Source organism: Oculina patagonica, chromosome 14 (genome assembly GCF_052425735.1).
Source record: "Oculina patagonica isolate OP01 chromosome 14, crgOcupat, whole genome shotgun sequence".
NCBI lineage: Eukaryota > Metazoa > Cnidaria > Anthozoa > Scleractinia > Oculinidae > Oculina > Oculina patagonica.
The window spans coordinates 7,177,297-7,203,869 of NC_135771.1; the positions used below are offsets into that span (position 1 = coordinate 7,177,297).

General features: G+C 38.7%; 2 protein-coding genes and 1 long non-coding RNA gene across 5 annotated transcripts in view; 2 read left to right on the top strand and 1 right to left on the bottom strand.

Annotated features, from left to right (window-relative positions):
- Positions 1 to 26,573, top strand: part of LOC144638410 (uncharacterized) — a 158,122-nt gene that overhangs the window by 81,678 nt on the left and 49,871 nt on the right. The window lies entirely within an intron of this gene.
- Positions 1,395 to 26,573, top strand: part of LOC144638236 (carbohydrate sulfotransferase 11-like) — a 41,375-nt gene continuing 16,196 nt past the window's right edge. The window contains exons 1-3 of one of the 2 annotated variants that reach the window (XM_078497449.1): positions 1,395 to 1,573; positions 7,518 to 7,594; positions 10,905 to 12,681. In XM_078497449.1, coding sequence (XP_078353575.1) covers positions 1,462 to 1,573; positions 7,518 to 7,594; positions 10,905 to 11,780 — 1,065 coding nt within the window. In that variant the 5' untranslated portion in view covers positions 1,395 to 1,461 and the 3' untranslated portion in view covers positions 11,781 to 12,681. Of the gene's footprint in view, positions 1,574 to 7,517; positions 7,595 to 10,904; positions 12,682 to 26,573 lie in introns of those variants that run through there. The other variant, XM_078497450.1, reaches the window with a different exon arrangement.
- On the bottom strand, positions 14,321 to 25,988 carry LOC144638376 (excitatory amino acid transporter 3-like). 2 transcript variants are annotated; one of them, XM_078497598.1, is made up of 5 exons: positions 25,838 to 25,988; positions 25,149 to 25,382; positions 22,624 to 22,817; positions 21,832 to 22,008; positions 14,321 to 14,515 (listed from the first exon to the last, which is right to left on the bottom strand). In XM_078497598.1, exons 2-3 carry the CDS (start codon positions 25,196 to 25,198, stop codon positions 22,634 to 22,636), a joined length of 234 nt encoding a protein of 77 aa, XP_078353724.1. In that variant the 5' UTR covers positions 25,199 to 25,382; positions 25,838 to 25,988; the 3' UTR covers positions 14,321 to 14,515; positions 21,832 to 22,008; positions 22,624 to 22,633. The 2 variants fall into 2 exon arrangements, with proteins under 2 accessions (XP_078353724.1, XP_078353723.1); XM_078497597.1 differs by having other exon boundaries at positions 14,321 to 15,281.

Here is a 26,573-nt window from a genome sequence, read left to right on the forward strand (position 1 = left end):
CAAAACTCGCATACGAGTTATTTAGGTAAAGCAAAGTCTTGGTTTAGCCCGCTCGGTGCCAGGGTCTTGTAATTGAAGATGAGTCGCATTTCTACACGCCTTCTCTTTGCTTGGTCAGCCAGGTTTGATCTTATCACTGCGACCATCATGTCGTTCAGGTTGTGGCCTGGTTTCGTAAAATGTTCAGGCACCGGCAGCTCAACTCTCTTCCATATGACATCCAAACGGTGCTCTCTTTGGCTTTACCTAAATAACTAAATAAATAAATTCCTTCAATCTAAACTAAATAAATAAATTCCTTCAATCTTAATTTGAATTTTGACAACAAATCACGAAACGTTTAATACCGAATTAGAACATGCTTTTTTTCTTCGTGTGTATAATTTATACGTTGAAATGCAAGAGTCGTTAACACTGCTTCGAAAGATTTCTTCGATTGATTTTCGTTCACCTATTGCTGTCTTATTGCTGTTGACAGAAAACGCCACTTCCAGCCACTGTTCAACTCGGCGGGTGAAACGTTCATAAATATGATGACGTGCGTTCACCTTCCGTGACTCAGAGAGAAATCTTTGAGCTATGCTATTGAACCGTTGCGTTCTTTTGTGCGATCGGGGCGATTTGTGTCACGAAATACAAGCTAACAGAGGGAAGGCGTCTTCGCTTTGTTCGATTAATTGGTGATTGTTTAGAACTGAATTTTTGAGCGTCATGGCAACGTGACGTTACACTTCAGGACTCTATACCGCTGATGTTTGGCGCCGAACCACCGCGCCACCTGTCACGCGCATCTTTGAATTCGCGCTCTACCTGTTTCGCCTGGGGGCGGAAGGGGGTAGCCTGCGCCGCAGACGAATAGCCTATCCATATTCTAGACCAAAACTCTCTGATTTCTATAACCCTATCCCAGACTAAACTGCTTGAACCCCATACCCTTCACAGCGGCACATACCTATATAGCTCATATATGGGAGTGCCCCCCCCCCTCCCCCCGACCGGGGCTGTTTCGGTAGTAAGTAATAGAATTGCCGCGCTACCATACGGTGAATTCGCTTGTTACAAAAGGTCTAAACTGACGAGACAAACATTTGCTTTCTTGCTTGCCTTCCCAGTTTACGTAAAAATCACACTCACGACGATGTATTAACTCGATTTCCACTTCGTTGGACTGCATCTTCTTCGAATCCTGAGCTTTCTCGCAGCAGTTCAAATAAGGCTCGCGTTCGCCATAATACACGTTTTCTACCCTTATCAGTACGAAATATTTGGTTAAGTATCTATCGAACTGTACAACAAATAACAAAACAATAGGGTTTTAACCCTCGGCTAGATTCATTAATTCAATCATTCATTCATTCATGCGCAGTGACGTTCATGCGCAGTTTGGAATTCGACCAGAATCAAGCGTAACTGCGAGCTGTAAGCATCTTCACAACGCAACAGATTATTTCAAAAGCTCCAATGCACCGGCGAAATAGCCTCCTGTTTGCTTTCTTCACATCTGCCTTTATTGTGACGTTCTATATTGTTCTGTGTATTGTATGGAAAAACTCGTGGATATATTCCAAACAAGGTGAGAAAATACTGTTATACATGCATGGCTACTGATGCAAGTTTAAGCCGCATTTTAACTGTTTTTTTCTTAGTTAGTTCTGACCATAAATACTGCGAGGTTGAACACAAACTTTTCTCGATCAGGGCCGTAGCCGCTTTGACGCAAACTGAGGCACTTGCCTCAGTCATTTTTTCGTTTTTGTTGTTTTTATCTTATTTGAAGGAGGAAAGTAAATACCTAGAAAGCGAATTTAACCATGGACATTGTCTCAGTCATTATTTTGTTCTGGCTACGGCCCTGTCGATACACACGACAGCGACACGAAAGAAAGCCCAATATTCGCTTTAATCGGCCTCAATCCGGCGCTTTAAAACTCCGCGTAAGTGTGAAGTTCGTGGACTGAACCGTTCAAGACAACGACGTTTCGATTCACCCCTCGGGCGTTTTTTTTGCGCTTGAAGAATACGGAAAATATAACCATAAACTGCAAACTTTGGGCTTTCGCCTTGGCTGATGGAGAGTAGACATTTGTTAATTTAATGGGTGGCGAATGATAAAATCCGAGACCGAGACGCCCAATCCCTTGTTTGAAAACCCAAGACGGAGAATGAATTATTTTCCCGAGACTTCTATGTATTCATTTACACATGGCATAAGGCTCCAAGACCAAACAATCTGGTGTAGTGCCTCTATAATTTCGCCGACAAAAAGCTCATCTTCAATTCGCTTTCGTCAGCACTCGCGGTCGTCGAAAGAACAGTCTTCAAACTACAGCCTGGGCTTATGGTTGCTAATTTGAGTCCGATTAGTTTGTGGCTGAAATATCAAATTAGATCGCAAATTCGTACTATATACCAGCCGAAACAATTTCTGCACGTTTTACTAACATTTAAATACGTGAGTCAAAATTACTGCCTATTCAGTCCCCAGTGAGGAACATGCCAAAAAGAAAGATGTATCAAATTTTGGGTTCGTTTCAAGGGCTAAGTAATTTTGCAATTTTGAATGCATGGCTACTACCTATCAAATGCGAGCTTTCTGGAGACTCCCATTGTATATTGAGTCGTGTGATTCAACCGCTCTGTTTGGGGCATTCGAAACCAAAAACAAAGAAACGGGTGACAAACGCTACCTGTAGAATTGTGGGTCTCCGAAACGTTTGATCTGATCTCGAAAACTCAGAAGCCTTTGAGATGAGTCTCGTTTTTGTGTGTTTGTGAGTTTATTTTTCTCGGAGTCTAAAACTTTTTGCCATGAGGTCTCGGAGACTCGAATTTTCGCCGAGGGGGGCCCGGTCGAAATAAAACAAACAAGAGTTTAGAGTTGGCTCGTTTAGTCAACTGAGATCACACTTCGGACACAAATTGGCTTTCCAAAATTTAACGTCTTATCCCTTGAGTGCTGACTAAACCAAAGTCAGGAGAAAACAAGCATTAATATATATAACATCAGTAGATAGACTACTCAAATCTTGAGCACAGATGGATTTTAATTATGCAGTGAATAAATGTTACGCTTCATCGTTATCTTAAAGCGAGTTTGGATCACGCAACTTAGCTGCGAACATTTGACAGCTAATAAATAAATAAATGATCCATTTTAAATTGCAAAAATTAGAACAAACCCAAAATTTGGTATCATTAAACTAGTACATCATTCCATTTGCGTGTTTTCTGAAAAGTCGACTGCTTTAATTTAAAGTATTGTTATACATCGTAGTCCTTCAAAGGAACCAGTCGATCGAGACAGACGAATCACCCGAGGAGTTGTTCGATTCAGTGATCAAACCAATAGGAAGCTAAAACAAGGTGCTTAATTATATTGCTTAGCATTTTCAAGTGTTACCACGAAGTATGAGACGTTTATTTTTTGTATTTCGAAAGGAAGAGAATGTATCTTTTGAAATTATCGAGATTTGTTCATGAATATTTATCATCTAAATAATCACCGCAATGGAACGAGCTATTCTTTAAGGCACTCTGTAAACAAACTGGCTGTCCCTCTTCTACGAACTAACTAGTTGAAAAATATAGTTTAAGCTATAGCGGTGCAGCTCTCTGGAACAGCCTACCCTTTAATCTTAAAGGTCAAATGAACCAAAATTTCGATTTTTTTTTTCATTTTAAACCAAAGTGCTAATTAAGAACCAAATAAACACATTCCAAAGTTTCAAGGTAATTGGACTTTGCATCGCAGAGATAATTTAAGTTGAAAAATGCTTATTTTTGGCCTGTATAAGCGTAGAACGCTCGTGAAAATTGTCGGTATTTGTAGTAAACACCAACCTTGTCCCCAGTCGTTCCCAGCGAGGTTGAAAAAACACCAATTGTGACGTCACTCTTGTTGTGCTGTGAGATCGCGAGGCATCTCAATTACGATGGAAGAAAGGATTTTGCACCGGTTAAAAACGGCTTAGTTAACAAATAAAGAAGCCTCGACTGTGTTCTGTTATATTGTAAAGCACGCAGGAAACGGCGATAGCACGAAAGAAGTGTAGGGGAAAACACGAGCCGTTAAGCGAGTGTTTCTCCCTACTTCTTGAATACTATCGCCGCTTCCTAAGTGTTTACAACAGAACAGAGCAGAGCACAGTCGAGGCTCCTTTATTTGTTTTATGATAAAGAATTTATCATTTTCCCGACGGATTTCCTTTTACTTCAAGGTTCTTTTTGCCAAAGCGATTCAAAAGTGTCGTCAGCAAGCATACTTTATACTCTCATAAAGCACGCTAATTTCAACCAATCACAACGCTTGTTAGAATGTTTCAAATGATTTGATTGGCTAATGAGACAACCGCTGTCAATCAAAAACTAAACTTGAGCTTCGCTTTCGGTTTCGAGTGAAGAGCGAATGCTTCGAAGTTCAGTCAAAAACTAACGATGTAAAAGCTATAATTTCGTGCAATGAAATCTTGCCGAATTGGAGCGGTAAATAAAAGTAATAGGACTGAGTAGAGTCCAATTCAGTCTTTAATCAAGCGAGTGATTAACAAAATCGCGGGAGTCCGATTTGTTTAATCCGAGTTTAATCACGAGGAATTAAATCTGTACATGTTTTTAAATGCATCAACGTACTGGCACCAATCTGCCTACTAAGTGAATTTAAACATGCCCACCAAATCCACGCCTATCAAACCAAACAACGAGACTTGTTGCGACCACCCTTAGCCAAAACTACCAAATACCAGGGCAGCTTTAGGATCAATAGTGCGCATGCTTATAACTCGCTACCTTTTGAGACAAGATCAGTATCTGGCTTCAACAAGTTTAAGTTACTCGCTAGGCAATTCTCTAATTGCCAGTGAAGTCATAACATGATCTTTAGTGTTCATTTATCATATATTAATGTAGTGTTGTAGTAGTGAAATTTGTGTGATTTTCTTTTATTAGAACTCTGTTTAATTGTATGCTAAACCAGATGTTCCTGTATAAATAAATAAATAAAAATAAATAAATAAATAAATAAATAAATAAATAAATAAATAAATGAATGAATGAATGAATGAATAAATAAATAAATAAAATAAATTCCGTGTTTCTTAGAAAGTAGTCGCCCACACTTCACTAAGAGCCGTGAAATAAGCTATGAATATGAACTTGTCGTGGAACATTTGGCCTTATTTCATAGCAAACCATTACAAAAAGTATTGTTAAGGCGTCTGTCTGTGAATGTTGCGAATCTCGAAACAGGACCAAACGTTCGACAAACAAAGAGTCTTTTAGTGAACTATTTTCAGCATATTGTTTAAAAGTTCCAGCTAGTATTAATTAGACGGAATCCGCCAGGTCTTCGAGTATTAATTGGTCAAAATTATGTACCAAAATTAGTTACATCTTATTGCAAACTTCTGTGTTACTGTTTCAAATATCTTATCAAAATAAATCATTTCTAACAACACCAAACATCGAAAACAAATTGCGAAGTTCCACTGAATCGCTTAAAAGAAGATTTTAAAAAAAGCTACACGTGAAATTTTACCTATAGTTTACATTGTTCTTGTGAACTTTGAAATTCATTTTCTCAGGCTCTGATAAGGAATTGTTGTTGGTGTTATCACGGATATTGACTTACATCTTTAGCTTTTAAAAAGGGTAGAAAATAACGCAATAGCTATATAGGATTTAAATTATTCTGGTACTAGATTTTTGTCCAACTATAATTAATATTACTCGATTTTTGATGGATTCAGTCTTAATTCCTTTTTGACTCTTTTTCATTTTTCTTTTTTATATCACACCTAACTTACTGTAATTATATTAGGTGTATCTTGACAAATAAAGAAGAACAAAATTATTCTCTGGAATTTGACTTTCTATGGTTTAAAGCTTCGGGAAAACCTGATACCAGAGAGAGAAAACGTTATGCAGACGTCCAGGTATTCGCCAAATAGCAACCGAAGAAAACAGCTTTGGATTACAAGACCTTCCTTCAAAACAAATCTTCTAAAATAATGACCTTCCGAAAAATAATTACCAATGACTTAACACCGCCAGAACTGGACAACTTATTTATGCCGTATTCTTATGGCTATCCTAAAAATAAGGATTTTTTCGTGATCCGTGAAATGCAAGTACTTTTTCCCGTAAATTGTGAAGTGGCCATTGTTTTTTCTCGTGAAACGCGTGATTTGGTTACATAGCCTTGAACCGTGAATCGAAATTTTTTTCATGAGAACTGCGAATGTGACTGTAAAATGTGATTCTTTCTTCTTTCCAAAAAAATTATCCAGTAAGCGTTTTAGAACAAGACTACGTGTGGTAAATTGTGTAACCAGTGTTTGACCGTGCCTGATCATCATTCTGGGCCCCGATAGGTAATTTAATACCTTTTTATCTTGGTTTTGGATAATGGCTATTTTTTCTGCGTCCATTCTATTTTCGTGAAACGTGATCCACAACAACAAGCTTTATTTGCATGACTACATAAGAATACAGTAGTATTGCAAAAGCTTCTTTAAATGTAATTACTTATTATTTAATTAACTAAGATAACTAGTAAAACAGAAAAAAAAAAACATAGAATACAATATAAGAATTACAATAATTGTTCATTTTAACTATTCGAGGTGGTGATCATTGTAACGAGATATAAGCATGCCGAGATACATGAAATTAGCTGAATGCTTACAAAGTAGTCAGTGGAATTCACAAGATGTGATAAATAGAGGATAATACATGGTTGCTTGGAGATATGAAATTATCTTCGAGTGTTCAAATCGATATCTCACTCGAACACTCCAAGCTAAATTTCATATATCCAAGCAACCATGTATTATTCTGTTTATTATATAAACCTACTAATTAAGAGGTTTTTGACGATTTTCCGAAGATTTCCGACCATTTTCTGAAGATTTTCGAAGATTTTCAAAATGTTGTCCGAAGGTCGCACGAATGTTTCCGAACATTAACCGAACTTTTCCGAAAATTTCCCCAAGATTGCCGAAGATTGCCGAGGAAGATCCGAAGATGTTTTGTGTTAATATCGATTAACTTTGGCTCATTCAGCATTGAAACAGACAAACTTGTCAGAAAACGTTTCGAAATATATTCATGTGAAGATAACATGTTATTCTCACGTGTGAAGGTATGATTTTTTCGCGCGAAAGATTTCCTGGTGTTTCATTGGTGTTTATATAATAATAAGGTTTCATGTGCTAGTAATCGTAGTAATGGGATTTTAGGTTCTATTTTAGAGAAGAATGTGTCTCGTATATGAGAATAGGTTGGGCAATCTAACAAAAAGTGAGTTTCATCTTCAATTTTGTTGTAATTGCAAAAGTATTTGTCGTAGCATCCTGTTTCGATTCTAAGTTTGTGAAAGCTTATCCTTAGTTTTCCTAATGATTTTCTAAAAGGGTTCCTTCTTGTTAAGGCTAGGTGAACTAAAACCCCTGCCCACCCCCCACCCCGACCCCCTTTACCACCCTCAAAATTTGTGCTCACACGGAGTTCACTCTTTCCAGAGACCACAAACATTGATCATGATGATATTACGAGATGGAACCCAGGATGGAATTTAACCAGAGAAAGAAAGACTCAGGTTTGTTGAGTTTTGTTGTTATTTGGTGCCGGAAGGAATATTTCAATTTCTCAGATTATTTTAAATTTTTTATTGACGTATGTACGTTCAGTCCTGTGCTCTAAACATAAAACCAAACAATTTTGTTAACAATTGCCCCACATTTTCGTTAACTTAAGCTTTGTTTCAAGAAAAGTTCCGTAGATGATGATTTTCTCCATGCATACCGCCCGTTTTATATAGATTAATACTGTTAGAGAGGTGACAATGATATTATTTTTGAAATTATGAAATTAAATTTCTTTTTAAAATAGGCTGTTTAAGCACAGCTTCATAGTGCATCTTGCAAACATAGCCAAAATTTTTCACACCGGTTTTTTCCCGTCGTCCATCCGACTCTCCAAAAACTGTAACCTTAATTCCTTGTTCCTGTGTCTTACATTGGCTGTATTTAACTATGAAGACGAATAATGCCGGCGTCTCGAATTAAGTGCGATGAGGTAAATACGAGACGCATAAATCTCGTTCGTTCACAAATAAATCGATATAAAGCTCTTGTGAGAAAGACTGGACCCTAAAAAAGCTTAGCAATCACTACATTCTCGTCCCCAGAGCCGCCTATCCCTCTTAATTAGCCGGCGGAGCCTGGGGCACGAGGAACTCTGGGGACATATGATTTGATTGGCTAAATTTTTAACAAAGAAAATTTAAAATCTAGCCAATCAAGTCAACCGTTTTAAAAATCCCTTTGTTATAACGGATTTAAAACGGTTGACTTGATTGGCTAAGAATCTAGCCAATTAAATCATGTGTGCCATTGCCACTTGTTTCTCATGCCTCAGGCTCCCTCGTCCCAAGGGACAGGCGGCTCTGGGAACGAGGAGTGACCCTGGCGTGTAATAGTTTGGATCTACCTCAAAGTTGTGGGGGGTAATAATGTAATATTTCCTTGTTAAATAACATAGTACAAAAACGAATATTTCCGATGATTTATTGATTAGTCTTTCTTTTATATGACAAAGTTTCAGCTTTTTTACTGTTGTTGAAGGTGCAAAATTCACGTTTGTTGACAGACAGGTCAATCTGTCTTTCTTTAAGTTGATACTTTTGCGACTCCGTGAATTACATGATCGTGTTTACTAAGCTAGTGCATAGAGAAAACGCAACGGGGAAATGTGAAGTTTACTGATAAACTTACTTGAGCCGTTGCGAACAAATATGATGCAGAGTTTGAAATTTTCGTTTTATCGGCTTTTGAAAATTATCAACAATTTTCGCATAGGGGTCCTTGGTCCGCGGCTTATGACTCTGGATGAGAAATCGGTTCTGGATCAGAAGTTTCGCTCGAGTTTTTCCCTCCGACAATTCTTACATTTGAGGCCGCCATATTGTCTTCTCTTCAGAGGGACCCTGAGAAAGAGAGGGCGTTGGTTGCAAATGTTGCCCTCGTGGCAAAATCGGGAAACATCGAAAAACATGGGTACATTTGAGGCCGCCATATGGAGGCCGCCATATTGTCTTCTCTTTGGCGGGAAACCCTGGGAAATTTCGAGCGTTGGTTGCTAAGTAACAAATGTTTCCATCGTGGCAAAACCGGGAAACATCGAGAAACATGATTCCATGCCGCGCGGAAACAGGGAATGTTTCTGCCGTGTAGCAGAAGCATATTTTGCTTCTTGGAGACAAAATTGACACTGGAAATGGCAAAACTGGGAAACATTGGGGAGACATATTTCCTGATTTTGCCAGCCCATAAGACGGATGATTCGTCTTCCTTGATGAACACAGCCATTACTGCCACCTTGTTGTTTCATTGCGTATCTTTGTAAATTATTGTTTTGAAGATTTCTTAGATTAAGATAAAATCAAGGGGGGGGGGGGGGGGAGGGAAGAAAGTCGGCACTTTTCTTTGAAGACATAGCCGCTGATTTCTCACCTGATGTTTCACGTCACTGAGAATGTTTTGGCGGCGTGGAATACCAAGCGAAAAATTTGTCACGGTTGACATTTAATAACCGAAAAATGGTAAATCATTTCAGAATCATTCGAGTTATTTTTAATTGGTACAATTCGCAAGCCCTTCTTTTGCCAGACTGGTCACCGTTATCACTGTTTGTTGTTTTGATGTCCGGCAAACTTCAAAGGAACAAACAAAATGCAAATAGCTATTGTGTTTTATGCACGATCAAGACCAAAACATGCCAACTAAACAATGAACTTTGTCAAGCTATTCACTACGCCCTTAGCAACCATCCGATAGCTACTGCGCACACTCGGTTGCCCGGCACCGCTATGACCACTTTTTGAGCCGTGTAACAAAGGAAGTTTCTTCTCCCCCCCCCCCCCCCCTGGATAAAATAAATTTTACACCCGGAAAAATACAATAATAATAATAATAATAATAATAATAATAATAATAATAATAACAATAATAATAATAATAATAATAATAAAAATAATAATAATAATAATAATAATAATAATAATAATTTTTTATTTTTATTTTTATAATAATATAACTTTATTGAGTACTTTTCATACAAACTTGAATCTAAGGTGTATCTGGTTAAAAAGAAAATATACAAAGTTTTGTTTTTTCTTAAGTTTTTCCCATGAGATAATTTCAGTAAAATGTCAATAGCCTACCTACATAATAACACTCTGAAAGCTTTTACATGCTCTAAGCATCTATGTACACAAGTTATTACATAATGATTATAAACAGTTATTGGATGAGGTTTTTGTGATTTCCGGAATAATCAAGGTCGAGGTAATCGTTATCTGCCGAAGCCGAAGGCTGAGGCTGATAACACTTACCGAGACCTTGATTATTCCGGATATCACAAAAACCGAATCTAATAATTGTTTTATTATACATTGTTTTTCTGGTAAAGAAAATAATGACAAACGATTTCAACCTGTTTCAAAACTTGTGCTAATTCCGGCTTGTCGTCCTGCTTAATTCTGAATGCTTTTTCCTCAAAGTATTTCGTGGAATAGTTCCTTCCCAATTTTTGCTAGCCATTTTGTGTTTTGACGAACTGTGAATTTCCTTCGCCGCCAGATGCCTGACACATTGCTCTTGGAAATCATGCATAATCTGCTAGCAGATTATTCACTAATCTGTAGGTTGCGCGGATTCCCAGAATTAGCTGTAGGCTCTTAGCCAATGAGAAGACAGCTAGTGACTACAATGTATAATAATTATTATTATCTATGGCGCAAAACTATTTACAATAAACAGTTCTAGGATACAGTCGTTAAAAAGAATAGCAAAAAATGTTAATAATAGTAATAATAATAATAATAATAATAATATTTTTTTTTTCAGAATGGTAGTAATTTTGATACTATTCAGAGAGTGAACTTGGAAAGTAGGAACTTGAAAAGACAAGCAGCGGTCAGGGACTTTTGCAAGAAGAACAACAGAATAGACGAACCCGTGAACACCAAATCCCTTAACCATATCTTAGTAGATGAAAAGTTAAAAATTCTATTTTGTTTCATTCCAAAGATTGCCTGCACTCAATGGAAATCTTTTATGGTGAAGCTTAGGCTTACAGAAAACGAATGGAAACCTTTCAGTAAGATCCTTAATAATAGCGAAACCATTGCACAGATTCACGAGGCAAAGAACTTTAAATTCTTACATTCCTACCCCACGGAAGAAGCTAAGAGAGTGCTAAAGAGTTATTTTAAGATCGTTTTTGTTCGAGAGCCTTTCGAACGGCTTCTTTCCGCTTATCTTAGTAAATTCGTTGTGGAGAGGTTAACGAATTCTTTTTTTCACGCGACTCATGGACGGAAAATTATTGAGCGATACAGACCGGGAGGTAATCCTGAAGATAGAAACGTGACATTTGACGAGTTTATACACCACGTAGTAGACGGAAACTGGGATGATCACTGGGCGGGGTATGACAACCTTTGCCATCCTTGTGGAATACACTATGACTTTATTGGAAAATTTGAAAATCTTGAAGAAGAAGCTCGCCAACTTTTGGAAATATCTGGCATAAGCAGAAAAAAGAATGTTTCGTTTCCAGAAGTCAAGCCATCGAGCACTTCCTCAAAAATTCCGTTTTACTACTCTCAAATCCCCAAGGAGCGATTGTATAGAATTGTTCAGTTATATGGCGGGGATTCCGAGATGTTTCAATATGATTTACCAAAGTACCTCCAGGACAGAATAGAAGGCACTGATTAATTATAAAACACGTTTCTGGGAAACCCCTTCATCAGTGTGTACATGATGTCTAAGGTAAGCTCAAGCCAAACCCAGGGGGGGGGGGGGGAGAGGGAGCACTTCCATATATGAACTATATAGGTATGTGCCGTTGTGAAGGGTATGGTTTTCAAGCAGTTTAGTCTGGGATAGGGTATAGAAATCAAAGAGTTTTGGTTTAGAATAGGGTATCACTTGTCGGGAAACTGATCAGTGGTACGAAGAATTAAGTTTAGAATAGGAATAGAAACTCGGAAGAGAAAGAGAACTTCCAAAATGTGAATAAAAACATCACGGTAACGCTGTTAACGGATGGTTTTCCATTAAAAACACTAATAGTGATAGACCCAATGCAAATATGTCTGCTGTTAACTTTCGGCTCCCAAAAGAATCATTTGTCGACAAAATTAAATTATTTAAACTTAAAGATCGGGTCAAAGTAAATCAGTGTATGAAGTTTCAAGGCTATAGTTTTATCTAATGGGAAGTTTAATACAGAGACATTTATATGGCCAAAAACATGAAAACGAGGCTAGGCAGGCCAGGGTGGCTTTTTCCATACAAATCTCTTAAATTTGAATGAGTCACAAATCTGCAGCCTTTTAACCAAATAAAAACACTGAAACTTCCAATTGTAGCATATTATTCCATATATTTTTAAGTGTCGCCATCAGCGTTTTCAGAAATTTGACCAAACAAGAGAATTTATTGACAACCATCTTTGCATAAGGTCTATACAGTTCTAAAAAAGCAAGTCTGGGACAGGGTAGGGATTTTTAGTGTCTTGTCTAGTATAGGGTTGCAAAATCAGCTGAACATGGTCTCGTACAGGGTTTCAGAATCCCAGCGGCACATCTCCATTTAAAGCACTCCGAGAACACCATTTTTTTAAATAACAACATTTATTTAAAGAAAAAAAAGTTACAAAGTTGCAGCTACATTAACTAACAATACGACACTTAACAGTGTTACGAATTACATTTTCGAGAGCTTACATATAACAGTTACATACTAGTTATGCAACGCTTTCGAGTGGTACACTTAACAATTATTCCACGAGCGCGCGTTGGATATGAGATGGTAGATAGTCAACGAGGCGCGTAGCGCCGAGTTGGCTATAACGATCTCATATCCAACAAGCGCGAGTGGAATTATTGTTTGATTAAAAACGCCCAAAGAATTGCAATATTTGAGCTCCCCAGCTATTTTCGTTCACGCGTATCGGCTACCAAATTTGTGAGCAATGGTATATGAGCTCATATACCACTGCCTGTTAACCAATCAAAACGCAGGAATTGCAATATACCAGTGCTCGTGTGTATACCGAGAAAATACAAGAGACAAGTGGGGCATTCCATAGTATACCACTCGAAAGTGTTGTGTAACTATTTTATACCATGCCATAGAAAATTCGCTTACTAAATTTCGTCAATGAGATCGCAGCGCACGATGGGAAGGTTGGGTTGAATACCGTCGAATATACAACGGCTTTCCTGTATTCTGATTGGCTGTATTTTCTATGGCATGGTGTAAAATACTATGGAATATCCCACGAGTCACTTGTATTTTCTCGGTATACACACGAGCCTTTAGGCGAGTGTGTATGCCAAGAAAATACAAGTGACAAGTGGGATATTCCATAGTATACCACGAGAAAGTGTTGTGTAACTATTTTATACCATGCCATAGAAAATACGCTTACTAAATTTCGTCGAGAATACAGTCGCAGCGCACTATGGGAAGGTCGGGTTGAATACCGTCGAATATACAACGGCTTTCCTGTATTCTGATTGGCTGTATTTTCTATGGCATGGTATAAATAAACTTATGTACTATGTTTCGATTGTAAACCCAAATCGTTACTGTATGTCCAATTCTTATCTAGCCCAATTTATATTAAGAACCTTATTTCTAGTTGTTTATTGTACTGTTACGTAGTGTATCATCTCGTATACCACTCGAAAGCGTTGCATAACTAGTATATTATACATCACTTACAAAGAAGACATGATTTATTTACATGGAAAAAGAAAACAATTTACGAAAACAAAAACATTTACGATAACGATATCAAAAGTGAACTTACAGTTAAGATTGAGTATAAATGTCCAGAAAAAAAGAAAAGGAGCAAAAATAAATTACAGGATTTTAGCCCATAAAGACAAAAACAGTTGCAGTTTGTTATTGGCTGTGAAACTGTATTTTAATATTTGTAGACGGATGGCATGACAACATCCAAAACAAGCAGGCACTTAATGTCACTCTCCTTATTGCAAAATACCACATCTTCTCAACAAGCTCATGCGACGGCAAGATATGTTTTGAAAGCTTTCTCCTCCGCCTTTTCCGAGAACACTATTGAACACTTATTGATAATTATTTTGAGTGTTACGCAGAAAAAACTCTTTTTTGCGACTAGTTTATTATAGTCTGAAGCAATGCGTATCAACCTCGAAATTGTTTAATATATGTAATGTTAAAGTTGTTATTAAGGAATTTTTCCGAGTACCTAGCGTCACTGACTACACGTAATGATAATTGGTTTAATTTATTCCCCATATCGAAACTGACCTATTCGTTCCACTAATTTCTCCTCTTCCACAAAACTTCTCTTTGCAGTATTCGGAATGTTTGTCACATTTGAATCTAGTTAGATGGCGTAGCTCCCAGGAGACTCCTTTAGCTCAGTGATCGGTTAGCTGACCAGGGTGCCGACCCTGTTGGAAAGATTTTTTAAAAACAAAAATGGTCATTTTTTCACTGGCTGATGGATATTTTGTGATAGTTCTACCATATTTTTTAACTTGACGAGTCAAGTGCTTTGGTCAGAGCTTTTAACGTTATGCGACCGTTTCGAGCGACCTAAAATGGAACCTGCACCACATCGCTGAAGTTGTTAAGAAAGCTAGAAAACGCCTGTATTGTCTTTCTCAGTTTAAGCGTTCAGGCCTAGGTCCTAACGAGTAAGTACAGTTCTATCGTACCTGCATTCGCCCTACCACTGAATATGCCTGTCCAGTATTCAACGAAAGTCTACCTGCGTATCTTTGTCATGAGTTAGAAGCAGTGCAAAAGAGGGCGATACGCATCATTTTCCTGTATTTTCGTATGAAGAAGCGCTTGATAAGGCAAGTCTAGTCACTCTGTCAGGTCGAAAGCAAGCCCTGTCGGACAAACTGTTCAATAGCATTTTAGAGAACAATTAGAGTAGGCTCAGATATTTACTGCCCCCACGCAATGTTAGTAGTTACAACCTCAGGAAGTCACGTCAGTTCAATCCTGTTTTTAAGACTAATAGATTTCGAAATAGTTTTATTAGTTTTTTCAGAATTATTGCATTTTATTGTATTAAGTATTTATCGCCTTTATAGATCTTGTAAATATGACATAATTCAACCTTCGGGTTGCAAAGTTGTATGCTACCTACCTACCTACCTACCTACCTACCCCTACTTTTCATTGTCTCATGTTCATTTTTGTAATCTGAAACAAAGGGAAATAAAAATCAAACTGGTTTGAAAAATTTGGAACTTAAAATAAATTTTAACCACAACATATATTTTAAACCTTCTACTTTAAGGCGTAGTTTGCTAGATGGGATGGGATGCTAGTCTATCGCATGGTTGCCCCCAGCATTAAATTCGCCGCTACCCATTTATACACCTGGGTGGAGAGAGGCACTGTGAGAGTAAAGTGTCTTGACCAAGAACACAACACAATGACCCCGGCCAGGGCTCGAACCCGGGCCACTCGATCCGGAGTCCGGGGCACTAGCGATTAGGCCACCGCACCTCCGATAATATCTGGAAACCACCTAACAAAGGGGGAGGAAAAGGACAGCATGACATAGCATCCAAATTTACCTGTATTCCCTTCTTAGTCAGTTTTCTTAAACTGGTATAAGGCTTGTGTTGTACCGTTGTCACATACTTATATTCGCCTCGTTCGAACACCACAGTGTCGCTGTACAGCTACAGCAACCAACAAGTCAGCAGCACATTACTTGCAGTTTTCAATAGATTGCAAATTTTTTTTTCCAGAATAAAAACGCGAACCACCACCGTCGTTTCTTAGAAACGCCCTTAAATCATCATCGCGCTTCCCGATGCGGTGAACTCGTTGAAACTCAAAAGTATCTGCTTCACTGATATCCAATTCATTCTAACTGACGCCTCTTTGATGTTTTCCTCTGAGGTGTCGGATGATTCTTGAGCCCCGGCCGGGGGAGGGGGAGGGGTCCAAGCTCCTTTGTTCCCAAAAAAACTCCCTTGTGTTCCCTTGCTCTCTGAAAGTATTTTATCCATTTTTGTGATCCCTGTTTCCAAAAATATTAAAAACACAGCTTTTGTTGCCGTGTTCCCAGATTTATTTTCCTTTTGTTCCCTTGTTCCCAATTATTTTATGGGCCATGTTCCCTTGTTCTCTGAAACCCATGGGAGGGGTTCATTCTGCTATCCCGTAAAAGCGAAGGTTTTCTCGCCGTTGGTACACTTCCTTGTTAAACTTGTCGTCTCTCGATGCCTTGATCTCCCCGGTTTAAGTTTGTTTTCTATACTTTGTGTTGTCTTGGAAAGATCTTTCCCAGTGCTTCACCCTTTTTCATAGACTTGCTACTTCGCTGTTTGCGAACGTCGTTCCCTTATCCAACATTTAGCGCCAGTTTACACGAGCAATTTTTTATGTGACAATTTTTATGTGAAAATGTTTATTTGCTCGTGTGGAGGAGGAAAACTGGCCAATTTCCTTGACAAATATATTTGCTGAGAAGCTGGCGTGTTAGCTTTTATGTGACAAATAAAAGTTGTCATACAGCTAATTCGAGAAAGGTTTTCGGAAAAAAGCACAAAAGTGCACGCGACAAGACTGAAAGGTAGTGTGGGTAGGAGTAGAGAGAAACTGCACGTGCTGAATACTAATAAGATGGCGACATGACAAACGCGAATGCGAAGGTACTTTTATCCACGCTGAATTTTAGAAGAATTTCCAAAACTCAAACACAAACGACAGAAAAGGTAAAGCTACAGAAAAAGGCCTCCTGAGAGGAAAAACAAAATCTTTACGTGCAAAAATACAAACTTGTTCATTTCCTTTAGGCCAATATGCAAAATTCAAGTGAATACCCAGACCACCTTTCGGTCTTGTCGCGTGCACTTTTGTGCTTTTTTCCGACCTTTCTCGAATTAGCTGTATACGAAAAATTGCTCGTGTAGACGACTCGACACATAAAATGTGGCAAATATTGTGACAACATATGTGGTCCCCAATCTCCCGATTTCTCACTGGGCACTGTGCGCGCGTATCTCAGTGCGTATCCCTGCTGTCCAAGGTCATAATTGGCGCACTTAACTTTGAATTGTTGACAAATAATTGTTGTGCTATCTACAAATTCTCCTTATTGGGCTCCGTACAGTATGCTTGGCTTTGTGGTGTTAGGTTAAGGACATATTAGAAGCTGATCATCGTGAAAAGTGAAACCCGAAAGGGTTCAGGAAACCTCTTATGCAGTCATTCTTTGACGTGTCACGCACTCTATTCATAAAGATTACGTGACGAGTTTACTCTATGTCTGTGAAGGAGGTTGGGTTCAGGCAGAGTCAGTGAGGGACGGACCCTTATTTTTTTGAGGGGGGGGGGGGGGCGGGGAGGGGGGGCTGGGCAATGTTTCTGGGCAACATTTTTTTCACCTTCATGTTGCACAAGAATTTTTTTAAAGATTGTTCTTATCTTTCTTTCTCATGGCTCACCTTGCACGAATTTTTTTTTCAGCCGTTGTTTCTGTGAAGGAATTTTTTTTGGTAATTGCCCAACCGCCCCCTCAACAAAATAATGGTCCGTCCCTAAGACGGGTACTTCATGAGTGGCACGACGCAAATAAAAACAGAGAGCTTTGCTTAAAAGCTGCTCTATAATTTCATTTCTGACTTGCTGAAACTTTTTTCAAAAGCTACATTTTAACAACTATTAACAACCTAAAACACACGCTTATTTTTGCGAACCTTGGCTGGCTACTTTAATTTTTCGAGCATTAAAAACCTGTTCTTGTACAAATTGGTCTCAACTTGATTTTAAATTGGCTGACAGAATTAAATCCAACCTCGCCTCCAGTGCCTCCTAGGGAAGATCTGCTCCCGCGAGGACCCTGGGTACGAGATTTTAAAGTTCCCTTCGTTTGTCCAACAACTCGGTTTAAATGTGGAATACAAGCACTTATCGCTTCCCTGTTGTTTTTGCTGTTGTCGCTTTGTTTTTTCACCATGCATTTTAACGCTTAATTCATTTTTTAAAGAAACGGACGTCGTGCACCAGAATCGCTTAAAGTAGCCAGTAAGACTCCTGCCGGTGCCCTTTACAGTCTCTACAATACATACACGCTGGAACAATAATTGTTCCATTACACAAAAGCATTTTATACCCATCTAACTACTACGTACGTGATACATTACAAATTCAAATTATTGCAACCCCTCGACATAACAAGCCGGGTTTAACATAGCCTGCTCCGGGCGTTTCTACTCGCCGTTCCTTGCACTAATCCCCGCTAACCGAACGCTCTCTCTCGAGATAACATGCTGAAAACGTGTTCGTGTAAGACTCTGACAGTCGACAAGGTGTTCTTGGAAAGTTTGCGCTATAAAAAAGGCTTCAAATGTAGAAAATGACCCTAACTGATTTGCCCGTATAAAATAATGCTCATCAAGTGGCAGACAGCAAAGATATTTGGTTTAACACCTGGTAACAGCCACTGGGACAGTAATTTTCCGGGGGTGTGGGCTCCCAAACGAAAGGGACAAGGATGCTTGTCGGAAAGTTTGAATTAAAAACCTAAAGGAGACCAATTTAGGCGTAGTTCAAGCTTTTTTTGACCCCTAAACAGGGACCGCGGAGACCATTTTGAAGTGGAAGGGCTAAAAAGCTGGCTAAGACAAGCAAGCATTAGGGGTCACTGTTCCGCCATTCATCATTTAAAAATTCATAGCGGAGCTCCCGCGCGAGCGGAGCATCCATAAGTAAGCGAATGGTTATCCATCGAACCGAGAAATTTTGGGGGTCGCCGCCAACCCCGTACGTACGCACGGATTAGGCCTGGGGACGAGGAGGTTTCCCGCACGTGGCTAAAGAAAAGTGAGGAAATTACAAACAGCAAATAAAGCTCGCAGGGCAAGACAAAATATAGACAACGGGTAAAATTACTCAGCGACACTACACAGAAAAAATCTGAGAGGTTTATTATCCAACTGCTGTGTTTTGCTTGTCTTTCTTCATGTGCGTATATCGAAACCTCGATGCGCATTTACGCAAAAAAAATGTGGCTCTCGTTTAATCGCTACACGGTTAAATTTTAATTTTATTGGTCTCTGGTCGCATTTATCGTAACCGTAAAACGAGTAATTGACGTTATCTTCTATCGACTGGATGATGTGGACGTTTCAGCTAAATCTAAACGAAGTTATGATGCGAAAACGCGGGAATATTTGTTGCGCGTTGTTCACGTGTAGGCTGAATGAAACCGCGAGTAAAAAGAGCGACAGAGAACTTTCTTACTGAAATATTTCTCCAACGATGTCCTCAAAAGTCATCTATATTCCGTGAAATTGTGGAAAACGAAAATGGTTTACGAGGAGACCCGAAATAATTGCGAATGATATACCTTGTGCAAGTCCAGTTTGCTTGTTTCTGTTGTTTGCTGTCGAATCTGCGGCTGTTATCATCAAGAATACAATAACTTTAGCAAATGAATGTGTTAAAACGAAGCTAAGCACCGCATAGATCAAGTCCGCTTAAGACAGATACAGGACCCTGATGCAAGGTAACAACCTGTACTGAATTGCTGAGCCTGATTTTATGACAGAAAATTTCATGATGTTTTTACTTTTTGAACGCAGTTTCGATAGATTCCGTTTGGGTAAGGTTTAGATTTGTCCATTTAGGTCATTGTTAAATAAATGTGGAGCTCCGCTTTAAGGCTTGCCTATAGCTATATATTACATCCTTTTCATCCGGAGCCCTAAAATATCAACCCAACCATAAAAGTGGTAGGGCTAATAGCCCTACCAGCCCCTCCCCCTCCGCGGTCCCTGCTAAAAGATGCCATTTTTTATGCCTGTTCGGTCTACCGTCAAGGCAGCACTATCATGGCGTTTTCTGTTCTTCACGTGCAATCCTAAACAACACATTGACGGCTAAAAATACCGGCTAAAAATTCTGGCCTGAACACCCTAAGTGAAAACATAATCCGTAATTTACACCCCTAAGCGAGACAGCATTCCTGTTCTTTTCATGTAGGAGCCCTCCCTCCCCCATCCCCAAGGGCCCTATGGCTTATTAACTCCTGAGATTTCTAACCTTGGTATTGACAGTTGGTAAATTTACAATTTTTCCTCGCCCTGTGACTATTAATTCGAGTAAATTTATGTCTATGCATTTAGCGGTGATAAATAAAAATCTAGCACCAGCATGAGGCTTTTAACATAACTTATATGATAAACCTACCGTAAAACTAAGTTTTAAAAAAATACATTATGTGCTAAGTGTACTAAAAATAAATGTACTAAGTTAATAAAGTGTCCTATGTCCTACAAAGAATATACTAACTTGTCTCCTTTGTAGCCGTTACGTATTTGGCTCACGCAACACTCTTCCCAAGAGAACAACCTTGCGTCAGCACTCAAATCACGGCTGCAAAGGGCACTTACACCCACCAGTATGAACAATAGTTACTTTTTGCGCGTCTACAGAGTTCGGCCAAATTGAACTTACTGCTTTTTATAGGTTTCGTATAAACCGCCTTGGGAGAATTTAGTTTTGATCAGGTGTCTCATTCCCATGACCTGTTTGTTGTGACAGTGAAGAGAAGATAATTCAAGAACTTATCGCATTCAATCAATGAATGTACCACACTTTTGAGAACAGTCTTTTACAATTGCTGTCATTAGCCAATCACACGAAATCCAAATAAAGCAATGGCCCAATCAGAGCTAGAGGAAAGAATGAACCAATCAGAACTTGGGAAAAGAATGAGCCAATCGGACCTAGGAAAAAAATGTGCAATCGGTACCAAGCACGAGACTGACGCGCATTGCGTCAGTCAGTCGGTTTGGCTCTTCATTGGTTAAACAAGGCAGCACATTTGCTCTAATTGGTTAATTCAGTTAAAGCATGAGATTTGATTGAACCAATCAAAACTAGAGGAATGCGCAATCGGTGCCAAGCGCAGGAAAGTGCACGTTTAGGCCGTTAAGTGACACTTGGTATCTTAATGCTGGTGCACAACGAGGCTTATTTACCTCTACGACTTTGCACCTTGGGAAATAACCACTAGTCGTTACCCCATTGACCTTTGCGTTTGTATAACAAAACGTTTAAAGTTATTTCTCACAGCTGCTAACGCTAACAATGATCATTCTAACTACAATATACTATAATTACAGTGCAACCCCGACATAACGATCATCTGGATATAGCGTCGACAGGAGATTTTCAGACATTTTTCACGTACATACAATCATACAGCGAACTGATTCTGTTCCTAGTCGCAACATTTATCCTAACATAGCGAATATTAAAAATTCAGACCAATGCACTAAGGTGGCAAAGGTTTGTCCAAGTGTTACTGAATTTGGGCAATTTTACATGTGTATCTCAAAGAGAAAAAAGCAGATTTTTTAAAAATAACTGGCAGAATTAATATTCTCGCGCGTTCTTTGGACTGACGAGATTTTGTGACAGATCTGTCACTCAGTCATGCACGCGCATGATTTCACACCGTGTCTTCCATTTATTTCGCCAGTAAATCTTTCAATGTTATTGTAAAAACTAAAAACGACCACATCTTTTAGTGGTCTACACTCTAGAAGATCATAAAAATAACTCCATAAAATTTCCTTAACTCCTTAACTTCCAAGATGGTCTGTTAATGATTTCAGGATTGCACCATGCAACGTTTAAGAACTAAAACACCCTACCCACCCTATCCTCAAAACTGCAGCACAAAACCTAACGTGAACAAGCATTATGTGATATTAGAGTAACTTACAAAGCGGAGGTCACGACAACCTGCTTGGGCTCTTCCTGTTTCTCCAGGTTGCTAAGCAGAGCCCTATCATCCACTATGCCATTACAATCATACTTCCGCAGATCGTCACGTGGCAGATGTTCCACTACACCGGCTCCGATAGAGTCGCCCAGCACATTGAAGAAGCAGAAGCAATCTCTGTAAAAAAATATATATATATATATTATTTAAGGTGTACGTGGCTTGACCCAGTATTATTCTAGCAATACCTACCAACTTTGAACCCCTCATACCTAAAGAGCTTAATGTCAATGACATATCCATTATATCACATGGATTACACATAGACTGAACTGCAATATGATATAAATTTTTGGGAGATCAGAATGAATATCACGTGACAGTGAAGTCACACAAGTTTTAGCTCAGAATCTAATTTTAGCCCGTAACCGCATTTTCTCTTGAGATCCTCCACGCTAGGTATACCTTGGGTGTTTGCCTTCAGCTCTGCGGAGTTTCATCTAAATCTACAAGAGGAATTTTGAAATATCTTGGAATTTCTACTGAGATGGTATAATTGTAATAACGATAAGACTTCATATAAAGAAATTTGCTACTTTTTTAATGTTTAATGAAAGTGTTAAGCATTTAATGAAGGTGTTTTTTTTTTTGGCAAGACTCACTCAGATCTTGGCATGTTGCAAAGTTAAGAAATAAACTAAACCACAACAATTGAGCTATATGACAAGCACCAGTATCGCTACATGTATAGCTGACCTACATGTATACCAGACGTTTTTTCCTTACACTCACCAAATAGCGACTATTTCCCCCCTGACAAATCTACTTCATTGAGCTGAGCAATGAAGATGGCAGCAATAGCCTCATACAAAGCTGTGTCGTCCAAATTCACCATAGCATCCAGCGGCAAAACAAACTTGCTTATGTGCGGTTCCACGTTGCTGTTTTCTTTAAGGCAGCGTATGGTAGTTGGCAGAGTAGCCCCACTAGAGGCAAAAAATGAACAGGAAAGGTGATATAAATGGAATGGGGAATAGATAATTACCGGTAAAAGCGTTACTCTGGAAGGAAAGGGAGGAAATCTAGTCTAGTTGGGGTTAACAAAGAAGAGACAAAATTTTCACCAATAAAATTAATGTGTCTGTATCAGTTGAAAGTGCAACACAAAGGGATGTTCCATTTGTTATCCTAATTGTAGCCAATATACATTTTTTAGTATTTACATGTACTAGTAGAGAAAAGTGGCTTGTAGTTATGAAAATTGCGAATCTTGCTGCAATTGTATTAAAAGATGGCTTTATACATCTGATTTCCTATACTTCAAATTATTATTGATTGTTAGAAAATTGATATGGCAGGTTTTGAGAAACAGGGGCGGATCCAGGATTTTTCTTAGGAGGGGGTGCACCACTAAGGAATGGCGTAACTGGCTTTTTTTGGCAGAATACCAGTTGTATTAGAAAGCCGCAGGTCATCTCAGCGGAGGGGGCTGAGCACCACCCCCTGCACCATCCCCCTAGGTCTGCCCCTGAGAAAGTGTACCTAAAAGCCGATACTGCCCTATCATCCAAGCTACTTGTTATCAAACTCATTGAAGAAGTTAAAATAACAGACATAAATTATATGATCTGCAGTTGAAGAGCACGGCGAAATAAATTGTCTTAGCAGTATGTAACCAAAGGGAAATTCCCTCTATTAGATAAGCCTGCAGGGAATCATGGTAGTCGTATTCGTCAAAACAAGCATGAGACTTGAATACAACACTGAATACAACTACCATGATTCCCTGCAGGCATATCTCATAAAGGGAATTGGCCATTAAGCAATTGCTTCTTTTTTTCTTTTTTTAAAGGTATCATTAGGCCTCAAACATGAACAACGTAGTTCAGTTGCTGGAGCAATGCACCTGTATTGTGGAGAGCATCCCATTTGTAACCTTGAATTTGTTTTCAAGCAAACAAAAACAATTGGTTAACTGCTTACACTCACTAGAAACATAATTTCTTTTTCAGTCAAATCTGTATTACAGTGCGACGTGCCTTACCGTGGCCACCCAACAAACATTTTTACAAGTGTGCTCTCATAATGTTATTATTTGTTTGACGAACACGCCTCCCTGCAAAGTTGAATACGATCAAAGAGATACTTGTTACATCGTATTTATCAACAAAAAGAAGTGAAAACGTAAAATATGACAAGATGACACTTGTAAAAAAGTTTGTTGGGTGGCCACGGTAAGGCGCGTCGCACTGTAAGCAGACAGTAGTCAAGATCCAAAATTTATTTATTGCCTTATTATTTTTTATTATAATGTAGTTGTTATTTATTACTGCTTTTATTAAGTAGACACCTCTATTAAATGGACAGGGACACTAGAGCATTCCCCAATGGTGTCCCAAACATGTGTTAGCGTGTCTTTAGGGGGAAAAAGTAGGGGTAAGTTTTTTGGTTTTTTTTTTTTTTTTTTTTTTTAAAAAAAAAAAAGGGAGAACAAAAAAAACTGTATGCATTTAACACACACACACACACACACACACACACACACACACTGCCCAGAGCATTGCCAACATGCAAAACACTGATGCAGACACAAAGTTCAGTTGCTATACCCCACCAAAACAGCAAATCCCGTTAAGGTGGCTCGTAATAGTTTAGATATTCCCGTCTTTGACATTCTATTGCTGCTACACCTGTAATGTTCAGGTTTAACTTTCAGAACATCTTTGTAAAGGTCTTCCTAATGAACAAGTTGGAGTCACTGTGACATCAAAATCCGTTGCCATGGCAACTACAAAACTGGTCAAAGATACCTTATTTTTAACCTTTTAAGGCAAATTACTCTAAAACTAGACGGTAAAAGTTTTTGTTTTTCATATATTTTTATCTAAAGGACAAAAGAAACGATCTGACAATTTTTTAAAAAATTCTGTCAGAAATGTTCAGAGCCACCTTAAATTTATGTAAAAATAACGTTACACCGAACTCTTTTGACAGATTTCTTTAAAACTTTGCAAAAATGCTTATTTTGTCAGTTGGATAAAATATGTGAAAAAAACTTTCACCGAGTAGATTTTGAGTTATTAGCCTCGAAAGGTCCAAAATAGTGTATCTTTAGCCTCATATGACGTTGCCATGGAAACAGATTTTGACGTCACTATGACCTCAAATTGTTCATTGGTAAATCTTGTTTACGTTTGTGCTAAAAGATTTTCCTTAACGTTATTGGTATAGCTGTGATAGAATACCAAAGATGGGCATGTCTAATTCTGACTAAACTACTACGAGCCACCTTAACCTGGCTTAAGTCTCTTTCTCACCTAGAACTGATGCCAAAAGCTGTCATGAAGGCATCTTTCATTCCATACATAAAAACAAAGATTTGGTTCTCTGCACCACAAAGAAAATGAGTGGGAGAATAATGAATACATGGATTATCAGGCCGACCATCACCGTCACAATGAACAAGGTCAGCCTGCTAAGCTCTTCTCCAATGTCGTCCCATGCTAGCAACACGTTGTGCAATCAGGCTACAGATGTCTACTGGTACATACCTACAAATGGAAACAGGAATTAAACCTAAAGCAGATAGTGGTTTAGGGTGCTGGATTTGAAATTTGTAAGTCTCAAAGTCAACCCTTCAACCATTCTTTATGAATAGCCAACAGGTCAGCCTCCTGCCAGGTGGGAATTTTTAACAAGTTCCTCTTCTATTGGCAACATTTGTTTGTTCCTCTACAGTGTCCACAATTAGCACAGCAATGCTAAACCCAACAATGCTTAAAAAGTCATTTGTTCTTTTATTGTTATTTTTTTATATTACAACAACAACGTTATTTGAAAAGGTCTATTAAATGGCAGCCCAGGGCTGACGTGGACCTTTACAAAACAAAAATATTTTAAATTAACATTACAAGCGATAAATAAATGATACAATAAACAATATTTATTATATCATATTATTATTTATTACATGTAGGGTAAAAAGGTAAAAAATAACATAACTTACCACATGATCAATGTCACCAAGATCATAACAGCATCATTGAGAGTAGAAAAAAATGCCTTCAGGGGTTTGGCTTTTACACCCATTTTCCCCAACACTATACCAAACACAATTGAGAACACAGCTAAACCAAGGATCGATGTTCATACCCCCCGTGGGGGGGTTGTCCTAAAACCCGGAATGCCGGAAACCCGGAATGCCGGAATGCCGGAATGCCGGAATGCCGGAATGCCGGAATGCCGGAATGCCGGAATGCCGGAAATCCGGATAAGAAAGCCCGGAATCCTAAAACCCGGAATGACCTTTTTTGTGTACGCCTTTTTTAATAAAATACTGGAAATATATTATTTTTGGGGGGGATTTGGAAGTTTATAAATGAATAATAATGGATTGACGTGTGGAGAGAAAGAACTCAGAAAAAAATTCTGAGTTCACAGATGGTACTAGAACCCACGACCTTGCGTACACTAGTCAAAGTTTGTTACGAGTTTCCAATTACGTTGCGAGTTAGCGAATCAAATTGTCAATTTCGATACAAAGTTCCCAACTTCGGCCCGACTGAACTTCGCAATTAAGCTAGTTGAGGAGAAACAAAACATGTTGTTTCAAAGTCATGCCGATATCTGAACTCAATGATTTTAAAGGAAACAAGTTGCGGCGGGAATTTCTAGCGATTCTTGTGGCTCAAGTTGCACAATATTTGTTTGAAGAACAAGAAGGACGACAATAACAACCTTCT